The sequence below is a fragment of the Rana temporaria genome, chromosome 3, assembly GCF_905171775.1.
Source record: "Rana temporaria chromosome 3, aRanTem1.1, whole genome shotgun sequence".
Lineage (NCBI taxonomy): Eukaryota > Metazoa > Chordata > Amphibia > Anura > Ranidae > Rana > Rana temporaria.
The window spans coordinates 493,322,188-493,344,945 of NC_053491.1; the positions used below are offsets into that span (position 1 = coordinate 493,322,188).

General features: G+C 44.5%; 1 protein-coding gene across 1 annotated transcript; it reads left to right on the top strand.

Annotated features, from left to right (window-relative positions):
• The first annotated feature begins 11,521 nt into the window (after positions 1-11,521).
• On the top strand, positions 11,522-13,852 carry LOC120933825 (E3 ubiquitin/ISG15 ligase TRIM25-like). Its single transcript, XM_040347223.1, has one exon. It carries the CDS (start codon positions 11,551-11,553, stop codon positions 13,123-13,125), a length of 1,575 nt encoding a protein of 524 aa, XP_040203157.1. The 5' UTR covers positions 11,522-11,550; the 3' UTR covers positions 13,126-13,852.
• The last annotated feature ends 8,906 nt before the right edge of the window (positions 13,853-22,758 follow it).

Genomic DNA, 22,758 nt, shown 5'->3' on the forward strand with positions numbered 1-22,758 from the left:
TAATAATAATACATTTTTCATAAAAGGGTGCCCCCCCGTGTCACACGCTTATGTAAGTCACGCACACGTATGTAAATGGTGTTTGCGCCACACATGTGAGATATCACCACAAACGTTAGAGTGAGAGCGATAATTCTATCACCAGATCTCCTCTGTAACTAGAAACTGGTAACTTGTCCCGAAGTTTGGCGCCATTTTACAAGCGTGCGCAATTTGAAAGCGTGACATGTTTGGTATCTATTTACTCAGCATAACATTATCTTTTATATTATAGCAAAAAAATTGGTTATTCTTTGTGTTTTTTGCATTAAAATTCATTAAAGTGTATTTTTCCTCAAACAATTTGCATTTCAAAAATCGCAGTATAAATACCGTGTGACATAAAAAAATTGTAACAACTGCCATTTTATTCTGTAGGGCCTCTGCACTTTATAGTACTTGGCAGTGTTACAGAGAGCTATGGAAGGGGGTTCCTTATCTCAGTGGTTCTCAACCTCAGTCCTCACCTACCCCCAACAGGCCATGTTTGCAGGTTTTCCTTGATCTTGCACAGGTGCTTGTAAAGTGAATGTAAACCTGATTCATGAAATCTGAGCTGGGCACATATATCTGCAGTGTTTTCTTATCTCTCTTCAAAGCACTGAGTCCCGTGGCTTTCTCCTGCTCCGTTCTTCTGTTATCAGCCTGACAAGTTCACAGAGACGGGAGACAAAACAGCCTGAAGTTTGTGTTGTGGGAGGTTGCTATAAATAGATTAGCAGAGAGCTTGCCTTCTCACAGCACAGCTCTGCACATTACTTCCTTCCTTTGCCAATGTGGATTGGGGGGTGTGTGTCTTTCCTCCAATCATCTGTCTTGGCTGTGTTTCCAGACTTCACTCCCAGTGCTGAACAGGAAGAGAAAATCTGTAACAAGATGTGAACTTTCTAAAGAATATATAAAGCTGGAGACAGCAGATATACATGTAATACTTATATAGGGAGATTTGTTTCATCTCTGTGTATCATCTAAGGCTGTTCACATCACTGGGTACATGGAAGGTTTACATCCACTATAAATCAGAGTCAATGGCTTGGTATATTGGACAGCTATTTTATCTAAGAGAAATTCCCAAAACATGGCCTGTTGGGGGTACTTGAGGACCGGGATGAGAACCACTGCCTTATAGAATTCCTATGAATGGGAAGGATAATCATTGAGGGGGGGAGGGGTTTGGTCTCCCCCAATGGATTCTCCTATCATGGTGTAGCAGCTCCAATGGTGGTTTCCAGGTTTCTGCAGCCAAAGCCTGAGCACTCTTTGTTGTATACAAATATATTTTCTTCTTCTTTTCTTGGAACATTTTGTAGCGTTGATTCTGAAACAATCCTCCATTAATTTCCTCCCTGAAGAAGCGGATGACAATCCGGGAAACGTGTCGAGCTCAGTCAAAGGATATAAAAGTGGGATACATTTGTAGAAATTAATCTGTGAAGGTGGAGATGACCATAAGTTCTGGAAATGGATAAATGATGTACAAATATCTATGGCATATGGAGGATATTTGAATGTATTGTACTCAATGAATTATTAACTTCATATTTCTTCTGTAATAAAGTATATGAAATTTTATATATTTTGTGTGAGTTACGCCTCAAAAATCCTGCTATTTGATTGGCACATTCTCTATATACATTGGCAATCTGGAGAGACACATTCTCTCCATAGTGCCAAGAGCCTGAGGCACCGTGAGCCTCTTGTGTGCGGGGATCTGGACAATTTCAGACCCATCACTGGGGTATCTGTGCCCACACCAGGGTCCAAAGGACTGAGAGGCTGAGAGGTCTCCTGCCGTGCCGAAACCCAAGGCTGGAGAGACCTGTTGCTGTGTGAGTGTCTACACCAGAGCTGAGAGACTGAGCCGCCGGGACCTGACTTCAGAGATCTGCAGACTGCCAAGTGATCTGGACCGGATTTCTGTGTACCAGGAGGGGTGAGCCGACCATCCGTGTTTATCCCAATACAGTTCAGGCAATAGAGACTGCTCTTTGTTCAGCAGCCCACTAGCCATCTACTGCACACTCTAAAAGAGACAGCGACACATGCACCACCTACAGAAGGGCCCCAATGAAAGCTGGCCAACACTGACAATTAGGCGCCAATACTTTATAGCCACCTGCAGGGGGTGCCCCATTGTCAGGAACGTATACGCACCTCCCACTATTGGGGCTGTATGCATGGGGTGCACATGAGGACCTTTATTTTCTTGGTTTAGTTGATGCCAATACTTTAACCCTGTTTGCATTTGCTGTAATTTGTTTTAACAATGCTACGGTTAAAGTTATTGCCAGGGCATTGCCCAGTTATCTAGTACAGAGTCTTTAACCCCTTCCACCCAGCCAATTGTAATATGACGGCCTGGGCAGGAGCCCTATTATCCGGGGAGGATGTCATATGATGTCCTCCCAGGATGGCGTCTCGTGCTCCCCCCACAGGCCGCACTCTGGTGTGATCTGTCACCCGCTGTGTCCAATGACAGATCACTGTATTGGACTACTGCCGTTACCATGTGATCACTGTGGCCAATCACAGCAGATCACATAACAATTGTACTCAATAAAAGGCTTTGTTTCATGCCACTTACTATGTACTATTGAGATGAGCTCTGTGATTGGTCGCATTGATCACATGATACAGACAGGGCCAATCACAGCCAGTCATAATAGTAAACACTGAATGAATAGTTTTCATTCAGAAAAATGGTTGTTTATAAATGTACAATTCACAATTATAAGCAATCATAGTGTGTATAAAAAATCCTGATCACCTAGCCAGAGTAGTGCAGTGTTACTATGGAAACATTGTATTGCTCTGGTCACTGTGTGTAAAAGTAAAATAGTTGTATAAAAAAGAAAAAAATATTTATAAAATTAAACAATAATGACTTTTTTTCATCCTGTCACCAGTCAGTGTCCCTGATGATCACCACACCAGTTATATGATGACGCTGTACTGCTCTGCTGACTGTATGTTAAAAATTCTGAACATTTTTTTTTGTTTAATTTTCCAAAAAATGGTGTCAAAAAAATTACAACTTAAAAAAAAACCCGCCGTGCCTCTTACTAAATACTCTGGACTGTCTACTTTACAAAAAGGGTCATTTGGGGGGTAATTGTTCTGTCCTGGCTTTTTCAGGAAATGAGATCGGCCGTCAGTACATCAGGATTGATCAACTTTCAGATACAGTGCCTTGAAAAAGTATTCATACCCCTCGACATTTTCCGGTGCCCTCCGCTGCTTACCGGAGCCTTCGGTAGCGGCGGAGGCAATCGCGTCCTCCTGCTGGCTGGGTATGGAGATGAGTGAGGGGGAGATGACCCCCCACCCGTCTCCATATCATTGCAGGGAGGAAGTGACGTCACAACGTCCCTTCCACCCAATGCTCCTAAAGAGACATTTTATTTTTATTTTTTTCAAATGACATTTAATTTGTTTTTATTTTTTCTTGCATTTTAGTGTAAATATGAGATGTGACATCTTTTTGGCCCCCAGATCTCATATATAAGAGGACCTGTCATGCTTTTTTCTATTACAAGGGATGTTTACATTTCTTGTAATTGGAATAAAAGTGACAACAGTTTTTTTTTTAACAGAACAGTGTGAAAAAATAAAAGGTCAAAAATAAAATAAAAGTTAAAATAAAAAATTGAAACCCGCCCCATCACACTAAGCTTGCATGCAGAAGCGAACGCATACGTGAGCAGCGCCCTGATCCTGATCACCTAGCCAGAGTAGTGCAGTGTTACTATGGAAACATTGTATTGCTCTGGTCACTGTGTGTAAAAGTAAAATAGTTGTATAAAAAAGAAAAAAAATATTTATAAAATTAAACAATAATGACTTTTTTTTCATCCTGTCACCAGTCAGTGTCCCTGATGATCACCACACCAGTTATATGATGACGCTGTACTGCTCTGCTGACTGTATGTAACAAATTGTGCAAATTTTATTTTGTTTAATTTTTCCAAAAAATTGTGTAAAAAAAAAATTACAACTTCAAAAAAAATACTCGCCATGCCTCTTACTAAATACTCTGGACTGTCTACTTTACAAAAAGGGGTCATTTGGGGGGTAATTGTTCTGTCCTGGCTTTTTCAGGAAATGAGATCGGCCGTCGGTACATCAGGATTGATCAACTTTCAGATACAGTGCCTTGAAAAAGTATTCATACCCCTCGACATTTTCTGGTGCCCTCGGATGCTTACCGGAGCCTTCGGTAGCGGCGATCACGTCCTCTTGCTGGCTGGGTATGGAGATGAGTGAGGGGGGAGATGACCCCCCACCCGTCTCCATATCATTGCAGGGCGGAAGTGACGTCACAACGTCCCTTCCACCCAATGCTCCTAAAGAGACATTTTATTTTTTTCAAATGACATTTATTTTATTTTTATTTTTTCTTGCATTTTAGTGTAAATATGAGATGTGACGTCTTTTTGACCCCCCAGATCTCATATATAAGAGGACCTGTCATGCTTTTTTCTATTACAAGGGATGATTACATTCCTTGTTATAGGAATAAAAGTGACACATTTAATTTTTTAACACTGTTAAAAAAAGGTAAAAAAAAATAATAATTGAACCGCGCCCCATCAAACTAAGCTTGCATGCAGAAGCGAACGCATACGTGAGCAGCACCCACATATGAAAAAGGCGTTCATACCACACACGTGAGGTATCGCCGCGATCGTTAGAGCGAGAGTAATAATTCTAGCCCTAGACCTCCTCTGTAACTCAAAACATGCAACCTGTAGAATTTTTTAAATGTCGCCTATGGAGATTTTTAAGGGTAAAAAGCGTGACATGTTGGGTATCAATTTACTTGGCGTAACATTATCTTTCACAATATAAAACATTTGGGATAGCTTTATTTTTGTCTTATTTTTTATTTTAAAAAAAAGCATATTTTTTCCCAAAAAAAGTGCGCTTGTAAGACCGCTATGCAAATACGGTGACAGAAAGTATTGCAACGATCGACATTTTATTCTCTAGGGTGTTAGAAAAAAATATATATAATGTTTGGGGGTTTTAGTAATTTTCTAGCAAAAAAAACAGTTTTTAACTTGTAAACAACAAATCTCAGAGAGAGGCTCGGTCCTTAAGTGGTTAAAGTATCCATTACCGCGATAACTGCTTATTCCATTCATTAGTGATCCTACACTGACATCTACAGGTCTATAATGGAACTGCATGTTGCACTTCTCCTCATTTCTCCTCTATACCTCCTATACAGCAAGCATGGTGATACGCACTCACCTCTGCAGAGAGAACCGCACAACTTTTCATCATCTGATCTCTTATATGAGCTCTGCTGGAGATTTACACCTTTTTACACAACTTTTGGAACGTCCTTTCCTATTCACGGACGACTTACGCAAAAAAAAAAAAAAAATTTGACGCGGGAACGACGGCCATACTTTAACATGGCAAGTCTAAATATAGGCCAAGAAACAGCATCTTTAACTATACGCCGGGAAAAGCAGACTAGCGACGACGTAAGAGAATGCGACGGCCGCGCGTACCTTCGTGGATCGCCGGAAAAAGCTAAATTAGCATACCCGACGCGGAAAACGACGCAAACTCCACCCAGCGGGCGCCCAAGTATTGCACCTACGATCCGAAGGCGTACGCCTGTCGGATCGAAGCCAGAAGCCGTCGTATCTTGGTTTGAGGATTCAAACTAAAGATACGACGCGGCAAATTTGAAAGTACGCCGGAGTATGAGTAGATACTTCTTCTGTGAATCTGGCCCACTATTTTTATGGCGCATGTTTCCACAATATCCACACGCTGCTTGTGTGTTCCTTGTCCCAGGGCCATAGGTGCCCTTTACTCCTGTGTGTGTTCTTTCTTGTCCCATATCTGCTGCTGTGATTGTCTATGGCATTAATCTGGAGCCGTGTTCCTTCCAGTACCTGCATGTCCTTTCCATTTCATATGCTCTGGCAATCCTTATGGCTTCCTCAAGATTTAAGTCTTCTTCCTGCAGCAGCTTTTCCTGAACTTCCTGCCCATCAGAATGCGGTCTTTTATCATATCTCCAGCATCATAGAAAGCGCGGTCTTTGGCAAGCAAGCGCAGCTGTGTCACCCATTCATCCAGAGACTCGCCTCCACGCTGCTTCCTCTCATAAAACACTTTCCTTCGCACTGTGGCGTTTCTCCTTGGGTTGCAGTAGGCCTCAAACTTTGCAAACACTACCTCTGGTTTCTTTTTGTCCTCCGCAGTGATGTCCCCACATGCTTGCCATGCTCTGCACACATGGGGCCAGATTCACAGAGAGATACGATGGTGTATCTCCTGATACGCCGTCGTATCTCTGACTTAGGCCGGTCGTATCTATGCGCCTGATTCATAGAATCAGTTACGCATAGATATGCCTAAGATCCGACAGGTGTATACTGTGTTACACCGTCGGATCTTAACTGCAATTTAAAAATGGCCGCTGGGGGCGTTCTCGCTGATTTACGCTGAGGAATATGTAAATCAGCGAGATACGCCAATTCACGAACGTACACGGGCCCGACGCAGTGTTGTTACGACGTTTACGTAGCGGTTTACCCGGCGTATACTTACCCCTGCTTCTATGAGGCGCAGCCAATGTTAACCACTTAAGCCCCGGACCATTTTGCAGCTAAATGCCCAGGCCAGGTTTTGCGATTCGGCACTGCGTCGCTTTAACAGACAATTGCGCGGCCGTGCGACGTGGCTCCCAAACAAAATTGGCGTCCTTTTTTTCCCCACAAATAGAGCTTTCTTTTGGTGGTATTTTATCACCTCTGCGGTTTTTATTTTTTGCGCTATAAACAAAAATAGAGCGACAATTTTGAAAAAAATGCAATATTTTTTACTTTTTGCTATAATAAATATCCCCCAAAAACATATATAACATTTTTTTTTTCCTCAGTTTAGACCGATACGTATTCTTCTACCTATTTTTGGTTAAAAAAAAATCGCAATAAGCGTTTATCGATTGGTTTGCGCAAAATTTATAGAGTTTACAAAATAGGGGATAGTTTTATTGCATTTTTATTAATTTTTTTTTTTTACTACTATTGGCGGTGATCAGCGATTTTTTTCATGACTGCGACATTATGGCGGACACTTCGGACAATTTTGACACATTTTTGGGACAGTTGTCATTTTCACAGCAAAAAATGCATTTAAATTGCACTCTTTATTGTGAAAATGACAGTTGCAGTTTGGGAGTTAACCACAGGGGGCGCTGTAGGAGTTAGGGTTCACTTAGTGTGTGTTTACAACCGTAGGGGGGTGTGGCTGTAGGACTGACATCATCGATCGAGTCTCCCCTATAAAAGGGATCACTCGATCAATGCGCCGCCACAGTGAAGCACGGGGAAGCCACGTTTACATACGCCTCTCCCCGTTCTTCAGCTCCGGGGAGCGATCGCGACGGGGCGGCTATAAATGAATAGCCGCGCCATCGTCCCGGATCGCTCCCCGAGGGAACCCGCCCGTCGCGGAGGGGGTCCCGATCGGACCCCCCACCCGCTAGAAGGCAAGGACGTATATATACGTCCTTCTGCCTGTCTGTGCCATTCTGCGTACGTAAATAGTCGTGCGGCGGGCGTTAAGGGGTTAAGTATAGCTGTCGTTTCCGCGTCAAATTTTTTTTTTACGTCGTTTGCGTACGCCGATTCTCAAACCCGATCGTCGCTATTTACGCTCACGCCGAAACCACTGACGTCCTAGCGACGTCAGTGGGAGCAATGCACGCCGGGAAATTTTTCGCGGACGGCGCATGCTCATTTAAATCGGCGCGGGAACGCGTCCTGATTTAAATAGTACACTCCCCCTAGCCGCGGAATTTGAATTCCGTAGGGGGATTTACGATCCGCCGCCGCAAGTTTGGAGGTAAGTGTGTTGTGAATTACCCACTTGCCTCTCAAACTTGCGGCAGCGTATCTTAAATCACATAGATCGCGCAGATCTAAAGATCCGCTGATCTATGTGAATCTAGCCCATCACGTCCTTTTTGGCCCACACAAATCAGAAAGTGAGCTGCTTTCTGCTGATCAGATCATCTGTCTGCATCTGGTCCTGCAAACACAAGTTCTATCAGCTCCCCCCACTGTGACCAGTTTTCAGACACATTTCCTGATTCCAAATCCAGGGATGGAATGTTCTTTGTGTCGCTGTGTGCTGCCAGGACTCTTCTGTTCCACACTTCTGCTACCATGTACAGATTTAGCATGAAGGATAGGCAGGCAGCAGGAGCTTGGTGTTTATTCAGTAACCTCCATCTTAGAACTGACCACAGATCCCCACCCCCCAGATCACATGACCAAAACTGTTACCTGTTTCCTAACATGATAAGGAACTGGGTATAACAATTGAACTTGGATTATAACATAAAGCATACACATCATTACACTAGTGTGCCCACATGTCCCGGATTGCCCGGGATTGTCCCGCAATTCACATTTGTGTCCCGTGTCCCAGGCACCTTCATTCCGGGACTATACATTGTCCCGGAATGAAATGAGGACACGCAGCCAACCTAATAGACAATTGCCAAACTGGTTGCTAGGGCTGTCCTGCCTGGCGTCTAGCAACCAGTGACATCACATTAACAGAGTCTCAGAGCGAGGCCGAGAGGAGCAAGGCCTTTACCCAGTGCTGCCCTGCAATTGGAGAAGGTCAGGTGACAAGTCGGTGAAAGGTCGGGGCACTGGGGCTGGACACAGTACAGTAATAAATGAGGCTGACAAAGTGGGGCAATAAAAAATGAAGCTGACAAGTGGGGGGGACAATAAAAAATGAAGCTGACAAGCGGGGGCAATAAAATGAGGCTGACAAGTGGGGGCAATAAAAAATGAGGCTGACAAGTGGGGGGCAATAAAAAAATAAAGCTGGCAAGTGGGGGGCAATAAAAAATGAAGCTGGGAAGTGGGGGGCAATAAAAAATGAAGCTGGGAAGTGGGGGGCAATAAAAAATGAAGCTGAAAAGTGGGGGCAATAAAAAATATATATGTAAAAAATGTATACCACCTGTCTAAACTGGTGACCACTGTTTGCTTTTGTTTTTCCAAAAATTGGCAAAAAAAGTCAAAAATCATCTTTTTTTGGGCTGGTGCAAGGTCGTGCGTGGGGGGCGAGGGCGTGCGTGGGGGATGTCCCTGAATGGAAGTTTGAAAATGTGGTCACCCTACATTACACTCACCAATCCTGACAGTTTGATAATGAAGCTCCATGGTGAATTGAGGATTCTCTGAGGAAATACGGGGAGATCCCCAACTGAAGATTTACATCACTCAACATTGTCTTCTCCAACATTCTTTACTCAATGAAGTCCCAGAATACAATCCCATTGGATGAATACAACTCATTATTGTCCTAACACTGACACCCTCTGGCCTTACATGGAACTGCATGTAATGATTATTCTTTATTTATTTTTGTGTTTTCCCCCCAATTATCCTGGCTATGGAAGAGATTCCCGAGTTACTCTTCTGACATTTCATAGCCAGCAGACAATTACAGAACTCCCATTACTAACAGAGGATATAGACTTTTCCTCATCAATCGTATGAGAGAGACGACTCCGGGAATCATTACTACGTTTTTGGTTGTTTTTATTACATTGGATTATTGTTTAGAGGAGGAGACATCAATGGAAGTTTATATATGCCTGGAACTCTTCACTCCATTACAAAACCTTTTTTCATATATTTCAATCATTGTAGTTTAGTGTTTTACGTATCATAGATTCACTAACAGGGATGTTCGCATATGCCAGAGACTTTTGTAAGTCTTTAGCTGTCACTCTAGGATTCTTCTTCACCTCATTGGTCAGTCTGCGCTGTGCTCTTGCAGTCATCTTTACAGGACGGCCACTCCTAGGGAGAGTAGCAGCAGTGCTGAACTTTCTCCATTTATAGATAATTTGTCTTACTGTGGACTGATGAACAGCAAGGCTTTTGGAGATACTTTTATAACCCTTTCTGGCTTTATGCAAGTCAACAATTCTTAATCGTAGGTCTTCTGTGAGATCTTTTGTGCGAGGCATCATTCACATCAGGCAATGCTTCTTGTGAAAAGCAAACCCAGAACTGGTGTGTGTTTTTTATAGGGCAGCTGTAACCACCACCTCTAATCTCATCTCATTGATTGGACCCCAGTTGGCTGACACCGCACTCCAATTAACTCTTGGAGATGTCATTAGTCTAGGGGTTCACATACTTTTTCCACCTGCACTAAGATTTTTTTTTAACAGAAAAAGCACTGTGAATTTTTACATGGTGTGTTCAATAAAAAACATGGTAACATTTAATTATTTGCGTGTTATTAGTTTAAGCCGACTGTGATTGTCTATTGTTGTGATCAGATCACATTTTACGACCAATTTGTGCAGAAATCCATATCATTCCAAAATGTTTCACATACTTTTTGTGGCAACTGTATATATATATATCGTTACATATCTGAGTGCAGATTCCCCCTTACATCAGACTCCACAGAGAGCCTCCCCATTACATCAGGTTTCCTAGAGAGCCTCCCCCTTACATCAGGATCCCCAGAGAGCCTCCCCCTTACATCAGGGTCCCCAGAGAGCCTCCCCCTTACATTAGGGTCCCCAGAGGGACTCCCCCTTACATTAGGGTCCCCAGAGAGCCTCCCCCTTACATCAGGGTACCCAGAGGGACTCCCCCTTACATTAGGGTCCCCAGAGGGACTCCCCCTTACATTAGGGTCCCCAGAGAGCCCCCTCATTACATCAGGGTTCCCGGAGAGCCTCACTCTTATATCAGGGTCTGCATCAAGCCTCTCCCTTACATTAGGGTCCCCAGAGGGACTTCCCCTTATATCAGGGTCCCCAGAGAGGCCCTGCTTACATAAGTTTACCCAGAGAGCGCTCTATACATTAGGGTCCCAGAGAGACTCCTATATTACCAGTTCAGAACCCACAAAAATGTCTGGAGCCGCTCCTGTCAATCAGACATCTATCTCCCTGTAACTGCAGGAAGTCATAGAGGAACCAAGTTCCTCAAAACTTCCTTCCCCCTTCTGCTTTGCCGCTTTGGTGGAGCGCCCCCTGCAGTGGGGAGTACAGACTGCACCTGTCTACATGGGATGTGGTGCCTTAGCTAACTCCAGACTCTGCTGTGAATACCACCATTATTCTCTGCATGTCGGGGTGTTGGCACAATAATGAAGACATATTTTTGGGGTACAAAGGCTGCAGTATATGCCGTGTATAGTGTAAGCTCAGACTTTATATAACCAAATCCCTTTTCATCATGATGTAGTCATCTCCACTTTTCATCTCAATGCTTCTCCACATCCGTCTTTCCCTCTTTCTCTCTTCTAATGTTGGGAGGTAGAATTATCATTACTACTGCAAAACTAATCTTCTCCCTTCTGTACTCTGATCTCCGTGTTCTATAATATTCATCCAGCCTCACCCTGTGTAGGAAGATATCACCCCTCCCCCATCCGCATTCCTCTCCGGTGTCAGAGACTTTGAGTTTCGTTTCTCTTCTGCTGTCAGCGATGGCGTCTGCTGACCTGAGAGCTGAGCTGGAATGTTCCGTCTGTCTGAACATTTATACCGATCCTGTAACCCTGACATGTGGTCACAACTTCTGCCGGGTCTGTATTGATCGTGTGCTGGATACACAGGGAGGGTCTGGAGGATATTCCTGTCCTGAATGCAGAGAGAAGTTTCCGGATCGTCCTGCACTGCAGAGGAACATGAAACTACGTAACATAGCAGAGACTTTCCTGTCTGCTCAGCCAGATCAAGAGGAGTCCGGGGTCTTCTGTACTCACTGTGTGGACTCTCCTGTACCTGCTGTTAGATCCTGTCTACACTGTGAGGCCTATTTGTGTGATAAACACCTGAGAGTCCACAAAAAGTCCCCAGAACACATCTTATGTGACCCCACCTTGTCCATGGAGAACAGGAAATGCTCCATCCATAAGAAAATCCTGGAGTATTACTGCACTGAGGATGAGACCTGTATCTGTGTGTATTGTGTGATTGGAGGACATAAAGGACATCAGGTGGAGACACTGGATGAGGCTTCTGAGAAGAAGAAGGAGACACTGAGGAATGTTCTACAGAAACATCGGACAAAGAGAGAGGAGACGGAGGAAAGAGTCCAGAGTCTGCAGGAACACAGGAGGAAAGTAGAAGAAGAAGCAGCTGGTGACACCGAGAGAGTCACTGTCCTGTTTAGAGACCTCAGGAGACGTCTGGAAGATCTGGAGAAGAGAGTCCTGAGGGAAATCTCCGGGAGGGCAGAGCGGATCTCCATCTCCATCCGGGATCTGGAAATAAAGAAGGAGGAGCTGTCCAGGAAGATGCGTCACATTGAGGAGCTGTGTAACATGACGGATCCACTGACTGTCTTACAGGAATCAGACACAGGTGACTTGTGTGATACTGAGGATGGAGATAATGAGGACAGAGAGAGACATGAGAAGCTCCTCCATGATGGAGGGGGTCTGGGTGTGGCGGGGGTCTTACACACAGGTTTATCTGATATAATAACAGAGGTAAATGTATACTTCCCTATACAGGGAGCTGCAGACATATTACTGGATGGAAACACAGCTCATAATAATCTACAGATATCAGATGACAGGAAAACTGTATCCTGGTCAGATAGAAAACAGAATCACCCAGAAACACCAGAGAGATTTCTGGATTGTGCTCAGGTGTTGAGCAGTCAGAGTTTCTCCTCAGGGAGACATTACTGGGAAGTGGATGTCGGGGGGTCAGATGAATGGAGAGTTGGGATGTGTTACCCCAGTATAGAGAGGGGAGGGGAGGAGTCATTGATTGGAAATAATAAGAAGTCCTGGGGATTGGACAGGAATGATGATGATGATGAGTATTCTGTGATACATGATAGTAATAGGATCCTCTTACCCACCAATCTCTCCAGTAACAGAGTCAGGATATATCTGGATTATGAGGCCGGGCGGATCTCCTTTTATGATCTGTGTGACCCGATCCGACACCTCCACACCTTCACCACCACCTTCACTGAGCCCCTCCATGCTGGGTTAGGTGTATGGGGAGGCTGTATAAAGATATGTGGGGGGAGGGGGGAGATGTGAGAACTCCGCCCACAGTCTGGTGATGTCAGATGAAGGGGTGGAATAAATGTAATAGTCATCCAATAGTATACAGCAGTGGGCGTGGCTTCCTTGCAAGTTTTTCTACTATAAATAAAGGTGCGATTTCTTACTGATCGCTGTGATTGGGTAGAATATCTGTCCAATTACTGGAGTAACAGTAATCCTCGGGGTCACACCTATGCAATTTTTTAGTGATTTTTACAGAATCGCACTACAGTCCATGTAACATGGTTTCCTATGGGACGCGGTCACATCGAGGCTTTTCTCAGCCGCTGCGTTTTTTGGAAAGGGTCAGGGAATTTTAATAATGCGTTTTTTTGGTTTAATAGACTTCAATGGAGAAGCCGCAGAAAAGCATGCGATGCGTTTTTGCCACCATTTTACAGCTTTTTTAATCTGCCCGACAACAAATTGTCCAAAAAAAAAAGGACCATAAAAACGCATCAAAGATGAATGTGGAAAAACAGAAAACGCACCGCAAAAAACACTGCAGGGATGGATAAAAAGCAAACTGCATAGGTGGGAACCGGGTCCAACTATCCAATCAGACAGTGAGGGTGGGTGTGGCCTATCTGCCTATCTATCTATCTATAGACCCAACATCTCTCCATAAAGAGGACCTGTCATGTCTTATTTCTGTCACAAGGGATTTCTTGTGATAGAAATAAAAGTGATAAAATAAATAAATACATAAATAAAAGGAGAGTTAAAAAAATATAAAAAATAATAATACATTTTTCATAAAAGGATGTCGTCCCCCCCCCGTGTCACACGCTTATGTAAGTCACGCACACGTATGTAAATGGTGTTTGCCCCACACATGTGAGATATCACCACAAACGTTAGAGTGAGAGCGATAATTCTATCACCAGATCTCCTCTGTAACTAGAAACTGGTAACTTGTTAACATATTTAAAGTGTACGGAGATTAAGTACCGAAGTTTGGCGCCATTTTACAAGCGTGCGCAATTTGAAAGCGTGACATGTTTGGTATCTATTTACTCGGCATAACATTATCTTTTATATTATAGCTAAAATAATGGGTTATTCTTTGTGTTTTTTGCATTAAAATTCATTAAAGTGTATTTTTCCCCAAACGATTTGCATTTCAAAAATCGCGGTATAAATACCGTGTGACATAAAAAAATTGTAAGAACTGCCATTTTATTCTGTAGGGCCTCTGCACTTTATAGTACTTGGCAGTGTTACAGAGAGCTATGGAAGGGGGTTCCTTATCTCAGTGGTTCTCAACCTCAGTCCTCAACTACCCCCAACAGGCCATGTTTGCAGGTTTTCCTTGATCTTGCACAGGTGCTTGTAAAGTGAATGTAAACCCAATTCATGAAATCTGAGCTGGGCACATATATCTGCAGTGTTTTCTTATCTCTCTTCAAAGCACTGAGTCCCGTGGCTTTCTCCTGCTCCGTTCTTCTGTTATCAGCCTGACAAGTTCTCAGAGACGGGAGACAAAAGCAGCCTGAAGTTTGTGTCGTGGGAGGTTGCTATAAATAGATTAGCAGAGAGCTTGCCTTCTCACAGCACAGCTCTGCACATTACTCTCTTCCTTTTCCAATGTGGATTGGGGGGGGGTGTGTCTTTCTTCCAATCAGCTGTCTTGGCTGTGTGCCCAGACTTCACTCCCAGTGCTGAACAGGAAGAGAAAATCTGTAACAAGATGTGAACTTTCTAAAGAATATATAAAGCTGGAGACAGCAGATATACATGTAATACTTATATAGGGAGATTTGTTTCATCTCTGTGTATCATCTGAGGCTGTTCACATCACTGGGTATATGGAAGGTTTACATCCACTATAAATCAGAGTCAATGGCTTGGTATATTGGACAGCTATTCCCAAAACATGGTCTGTTGGGGGTACTTGAGGGCCGGGATGAGAACCACTGCCTTATAGAATTTCTATGAATGAGAAGGATAATCATTGAGGGGGGAGGGGGTTTGGTCTCCCCCAATGGATTCTCCTATCATGGTGTAGCAGCTCCAATGGTGGTTTCCAGGTTTCTGCAGCCAAAGCCTGAGCACTCTTTGTTGTATACAAATATATATTTCTTTCTTCTTTTCTTGGAACATTTTGTAGTGTTGATTCTGAAACAATCCTCCATTAATTTCCTCCCTGAAGAAGCGGATGACAATGCGGGAAACGCGGCGAGCTCAGTCATAGGATATAAAAGTGGGATACATTTGTAGAAATTAATCTGTGAAGGTGGAGATGACCATAAGTTCTGGAAATGGATAAATGATGTACAAATATCTATGGCATATGGAGGATATTGGAATGTATTGTACTCAATGAATTATTAGCTTCGTATTTCTTCTGTAATAAAGTCTTTGAAATTTTAATATATTTTGTGTGAGTTACACCTCAAAAATCCTGCTATTTGATTGGCACATTCTCTATATACATTGGCAATCTGGAGAGACACGTTCTCTCCATAGTGCCAAGAGCCTGAGGCACCGTGAGCCTCTTGTGTGCGGGGATCTGGACAATTGCAGACCCATCACTGGGGTGTCTGTGCCCACACCAGGGTCCAAAGGACTGAGAGGCTGAGAGGTCTCCTGCCGTGCCGAAACCCAAGGCTGGAGAGACCTGTTGCTGTGTGAGTGTCTACACCAGAGCTGAGAGACCGAGCCGCCGGGACCTGACTTCAGAGATCTGCAGACTGCCAAGTGATCTGGACCGGATTTCTGTGTACCAGGAGGGGTGAGCTGACCACCCGTGTTTATCCCAATACAGTTCAGGCAATAGAGACTGCTCTTTGTTCAGCAGCCCACTAGCCATCTACTGCACGCTCTAAAAGAGACAGCGACACATGCACCACCTACAGAAGGGCCCCAATGAAAGCTGGCCAACACTGACAATTAGGCGCCAATACCTTATAGCCACCTGCAGGGGGTGCCCCATTGTCAGGAACGTGTACGCCCCTCCCACTATTGGGGCTGTATGCATGGGGCGCACATGAGGACCTTTATTTTCTTGGTTTAGTTGATGCCAATACTTTAACCCTGTTTGTATCCGTTGTAATTTGGTTTAACAATGCTACGGTTAAAGTTATTGCCAGGGCATTGCCCAGTTATCTATTACAGAATCTTTACCCCCTTCCGCCCCGCCTATTGTAATATGACGGCCTGGGCAGGAGCCCTATTATCCTGGGAGGATGTCATATGATGTTCTCCCAGGATCTTGTCTCGTGCTCGCCCCACAGGCCGCACTCCGGTGTGATCTGTCACCCGCTGTATCCAACGAAAGATCACTGTATTGGACTACTGCCGTTACCATGTGATCACTGTGGCCAATCACAGCAGATCACATAACAATTGTACACAATAAATTGCTTTGTTTCATGCCACTCACTGTGGACTATTGAGATGAGCTCTGTGATTGGTCGCATTGATCACATGATACAGACAGGGCCAATCACAGCCAGACATAATAGTAAACACTGAATGAATAGTTTTCATTCAGAAAAATGGTTGCTTATAAATGTACAATTCACAATTATAATCAATCATAGTGTGTATAAAAAATCCTGATCACCTAGCCAGAGTAGTGCAGTGTTACTATGGAAACATTGTATTGCTCTGGTCACTGTGTGTAAAAAAAAATAGTTGTATAAAAAAGAAAAAATATATTTATAAAATTAAACAATAATTACTTTTTTTCATCCTGTCACCAGTCAGTGTCCCTGATGATCACCACACCAGTTATATGATGACGCTGTACTGCTCTGCTGACTGTATGTAACAAATTCTGCAAATTTAATTTTTTGTTTAATTTTCCAAAAAATTGTGACAAAAAAATTACAACTTCAAAAAAAACTTGCCATACCTCTTACTAAATACTCTGGACTGTCTACTTTACAAAAAGGGGTCATTTGGGGGGTAATTGTTCTGTCCTGGCTTTTTCAGGAAATGAGATCGGCCGTCAGTACATCAGGATTGATCAACTTTCAGATACAGTGCCTTGAAAAAGTATTCATACCCCTTGACATTTTCTGGTGCCCTCCGCTGCTTACCGGAGCCTTCGGTAGCGGCGGAGGGAATCGCGTCCTCTTGCTGGCTGGGTATGGAGATGAGTGAGGGGGAGATGATCCCCCACCCGTCTCCATATCATTGCAGGGAGGAAGTGACGTCACAACGTCTCTTCCACCCAATGCTCCTAAAGAGACATTTTATTTTTATTTTTTTCAAATGACATTTAATTTATTTTTATTTTTTTCTTGCATTTTAGTGTAAATATGAGATGTGACGTCTTTTTGACCCCCAGATCTCATATATAAGAGGACCTGTCATGCTTTTTTCTATTACAAGGGATGTTTACATTTCTTGTAATCGGAATAAAAGTGATCAATTTTTTTTTTTTCAACAGAACAGTGTAAAAAAATAAAAGGTAAAATAAAAAATTTAAACTTGCCCCATCACACTAAGCTTGTGCGCAGAAGCGAACGCATACGTGAGCAGCGCCCACATATGAAAAAGGCGTTCAAACCACACATGTGAGGTATCGCCGCGATCGTTAGAGCGAGAGCAATAATTCTAGCCCTAGACCTCCTCTGTAACTCAAAACATTCAACCTGTAGAATTGTTTAAATGTCGCCTATGGAGACCGGGCGCAATTTTGAAGCGTGTATCAATTTACTTGGCGTAACATTATCTTTCAGAATATAAAAAAATTGGGCTAACTTTACTGTCTTATTTTTTAATTAAAAAAAAGTGTATTTTTTTCTAAAAAAGTGCGCTTGTAAGATTTCTACACAAATACAGTGTGACAGAAAGTATTGCAACGACCGCCATTTTATTTTCTGGGGTGTTAGAAAAAAATATATATAATGTTTGGGGGTTCTAAGTAATTTTCTAGCAAAAATAAACAGTTTTTAACTTATAAACACCAAATCTCAGAGAGAGGCTCGGTCCTTAAGTGGTTAAAGTATCCATTACAGCGATAACTGCTTATTCCATTCATTAGTGATCCTACACTGACATCTACAGGTCTATAATGGAACTGCATGTTGCACTTCTCCTCATTTCTCCTCTATACCTCCTATACAGCAAGCATGGTGATACGCACTCACCTCTGCAGAGAGAACCGCACAACTTTTCATCATGAGGAATAAAGCGTCTGTAGTATCCTGCGAAACTGAGAAAACTCCTCACTTCTTTCAGTGTAGTAGGAGTAGGCCAATTTCTGACTGCGGCTATCTTCTCTGGATCCGGTTTAACACCTTCAGAGCTTACGATATGCCCTAAGTATTTGACTTCTGTCTTCAGTAGATAGCACTTAGATGGTTTGACTTTGAGTCCATGTTTAATGAGGATTTGAAAAACTTGGGCCAAATGTTTCAAGTGATCTTCATAAGATTTGTGACATCATCTAAGTACAACAGGACGGTTTCAACATTCTTGTGTCCTAAAAAATGCTCCATTAATCTTTGAAAGGTTCCGGGCGCATTGCAAAGTCCAAAAGGCATGCGGTTGAACTCAAATAGGCCCATCGGGGTGGTAAATGCAGTCTTCTCACGATCTTCAGGCGCCATTGGTACTTGCCAGTATCCACTGGTTAAATCAAGGGTAGAGAAGTAGGCTGAAGATCCTAAAGCTGTCAAAGATTCCTCTATGCGTGGTAAAGGGTAAGCATCCTTGTGGGTGATTTGGTTAATTTTTCTGTAATCCACACAGAATCTGATGTTACCATCCTTTTTACGGACAAGGACTAGAGGTGCAGCCCATGGACTATGGCTGTCTCTAATGACATTGGAGTCCTTCATCTCTTGGATCATTTGCTTTACGGATTGGTACATAGTTGGTGGTATAGGCCGATATCTTTCCTTGATCGGTGGGTGTGAACCTGTAGGAATGGAGTGCTTGATAATATCCACTTCCCCATAGTCTGTGGGATGCTTACTGAAGGCACGGTGAAGCTCCTTCACAATTTTTAGTACTCCCTCCATTTGGTTTGCTGGTGTGGAAGCATCTCCCACATGAAGTTCTTTCCACCAGGATGTGTTTACATTTTGGTCCTGTGGGTTCTGTCTCTTGGTAGGTTGCTCTGTGGTAGCTGTAGCCACACTGATGACATCTTGAAAAGTGACTTGGATGAGCTGTGCAATAGGACGGTGTTACACTGCTATCACTCAAGTTTAGGAGTTGTATAGGCACTTTACCTTCAGAGACGGTTACTAGGCTCATTGCAGCTCTAACTAGAGGATAGTCTTCCAAAACAACAGGCTCTACCAGGGCTTGGTAGTCTTGACCTTGGATTCCGACTACAGCTCGGCACCACAAGAGAGTTTCGGTGTTGGGTTTGAGGATCACAGGTTGCTTATCCCAGATGCGGGCACAGCAAATTTCTCCTTTTTCGTTGGTGAATCTCTGTTGCGCACTCAGTACTTACTGGTTTGTTGGATCACCTTCTTAGAATCAAGAGAGGCAGTAGGCACTAACTAGTGCAAGGCTTCTAGCATCTCAACATAACAGTTCCTGAGGACATTCATTCCTAGGACTATTGGAGGGTTAGGGTTATTGTCTCTGACTTGTACCACAATAAGGCCTTGTCGGGGTAGTGTAGTTCCTCCTACTTGAATGGTAGGTTCCCAATAACCATGGACTGGTATGGGTTTGCCGTTACTGGCTATGAGACTCAGCCAGGAGTCTTTTCTGCTTTGAATGAGAGTAAGGAATGGAATTCATGAAGTTTTGGGATCGCCTTGTCCATGACGGAATGAGACGCTTCCTCACGGACAACAACCTTCTCCACCCCCTACAGTCCAGCTTCCGCCCACAACATTCTACTGGAACCACCCAACTAAAACTCACCAATGACCTACTAACAGCTACAACCAATGGTCATAACTCCATACTCGTACTCTAATGCCGCGTACACACAATCGCAAATTCCCACCAGAAATCTGTGGATTTTTTTTTCCTGACAGAATTTCAGCTCAAAATTGTGTTGCCTACACACTATCACACAAACGTCCGACCGCCAAGAACACGGTGATGTACAACACTACTACGAGCCGAGAAAAATGAAGTTCAATGCTTCCATTCATGCGTCGACTTGATTCCTGAGAATGCGTGGTTTTTGGTGCGTCGGAAATTGCATACAGACGATCGGAATTTCCTCCAAGAACTTTTTCTTGTCGGAAAAATTTGAGAACCAGCTTTCAAATTTTTATTGGCGGAAATTCAGACAGAAAAATTCACACACAAGCGGAATTTCTGACCAAAAGCTCACATCGGACTTTTCTTGTCGGAATTTCTGATGGTGTGTACGCGGCATTAGACCTTTCTGCTGCCTTTGACACAGTTGACCACCGGCTCCTCCTCGGCAAATTACACTCCCTTGGCTTCCGTGATTCTGCTTTATCCTGGTTCTCCTCCTACCTATCTCAGCGCACTTCCAGTGTCACAACTCCTTCTCCTCCGCTCCTCTTCCTCTTTCTGTTGGGGTCCCCCAAATCTCCATCCTTGGGGCCCCTCCTATTCTCACTCTATACCTGTTCTCTGGGCCAGTTGATAACCTCTCATGGCTTCCAATATCACCTCTATGCCGACGACACCCAGATCTATCTCTCCACTCCTCAACTCACCCCCTCCATCTCAAACTTACTGAAGGACATATCGGCAGGGCCGCCATTAGGGGGATACAGGCAGTACACCTGTAAGGGGCCCGGAGGTCCCCAGGGGACCAGATGGAAACCCCCTTTTTTATTTATTTTTTATTTATTTTTATATTTTGTAAGGGGCCCAGATGGCAACCCCCTTTTTTTATTTTATATTTTATATTTTTTTATTACATTTTTTATATATTCATTTATTTTTATTTTTTAAAGGGCCCAAAGGTCCCCAGGGCCCCCGGATGGCTACCCTCATTTTTTTATATATATATTCTTTCTTCTCAATTCACGGCAGCCCCCCACTTCTCAATTTGAGGTGGCACAGCACCCCCCCCCCGGTTCTCTGCTCCAGGAGGCCCATGCCTGAAGCTGTGTAAGGGGCCCCATAATTCCTGATGGCGGCCCTGCACATCGGTATGGATGTCACAACACTTCCTCAAACTCAATCTTTCTAAAACTGAGCTTGTTATATTTCTTCCTTCCCGATCCCCTCCCTCCATGACTTCACCATTAATATTAACAACACAGCCATTGGTCCCTCAACACATGCCAGGGTCCTGGGTGTAATCCTAGACTCTGACCTCTCCTTCACCCCACATCCAATCACTGGCTAAATCCTGCTGCCTTACATCTCCAGAATCCGAGCCTTCCTGACTAATGACACCACAAAGCAACTTATTCACTCCGAGATTATTTCCTGCCTTGACTACTGCAACTCCCTCCTCAATGGCCGACCCTTACACAGGCTCCTCCCCCCTTCAGTCTATTATGGATTCTGCTTCTAGACTAATACACCTCACTAACCGATCCGTGACTGCTGCTCCTCTCTGCCAATCCCTTCACTGGCTTCCCCTCCCCCACCATATAAAATTAAAAATGCTAACCACAACATACAAGGCAATTCACAACATCGCCCCCCATCTACATCACCAACCCCCTCTGCAGATATCGTCCCCTCCGCTCCTCCCAGGACCTCCTGCTCTCTACCTCCCTTGTTACCTCCTCCCCATGCTCGCCTTCAGGACTTCTCCAGAGCCTCTCCCATCCTCTGGAACTCCCTGCCCCGGTATGTACAATCAGCCCCTACCCTGTCCACCTTCAGGAGATCCCTGAAAACTCATTTATTCAGGGATGCCGATCCCACACCCACCTAACAACTGTCCCCGAGCCACCCCCATCACTGTACCTGAGCCACCCCCATCACTGTCCCTGAGCCACCCCCATCACTGTCCCTAAACCACCCCCATCACTGTCCCCGAGCCACCCCCATCACTGTCCTCGAGCCACCCCATCACTGTCCCCGAGCCACCCCCATCTCTGTCCCCGAGCCACCCCCATCTCTGTCCCTGAGCCACCCCCATTATTGTCCCCTGAGCCACCCCCATCACTGTCCCTAAATCACCCCCATCACTGTCCCTGAGCCACCCCCATCACTGTACCGGAGCCACCCCCATCACTGTCCCTGAGCCACCCCATCACTGTCCCTGAGCCACCCCCATCACTGTTCCCGAGCCACCCCCATCACTGTCCCTGAGCCACCCCCATCACTGTCCCCGAGCCACCCCCATGGCTGTACCTGAGCCACCCCATCACTGTCCCTGAGCCACCCCCATTACTGTCCCCTGAGCCACCCCTATTACTGTCCCCTGAGCCACCCCCATCACTATCCCCGAGCCACCCCCATCACTGTCCCCGAGCCACTCCCATCACTGTCCCTAAATCACCCCCATCACTGTCCCTGAGCCACCCCCATCACTGTCCCTGAGCCACCCCCATCACTGTCCCCGAGCCACCCCCATCACTGTCCCTGAGCCACCCCCATCACTGTCCCTGAGCCACCCCCATCACTGTCCCAGAGTCACCCCATCACTGTCCCTGAGCCACCCCCATCACTGTCCCTGAGTCACACCTATCACTGTCCCTGAGCTACCCCCATCACTGTCCCTGAGTCACACCTATCACTGTCCCTGAGCCACCCCCA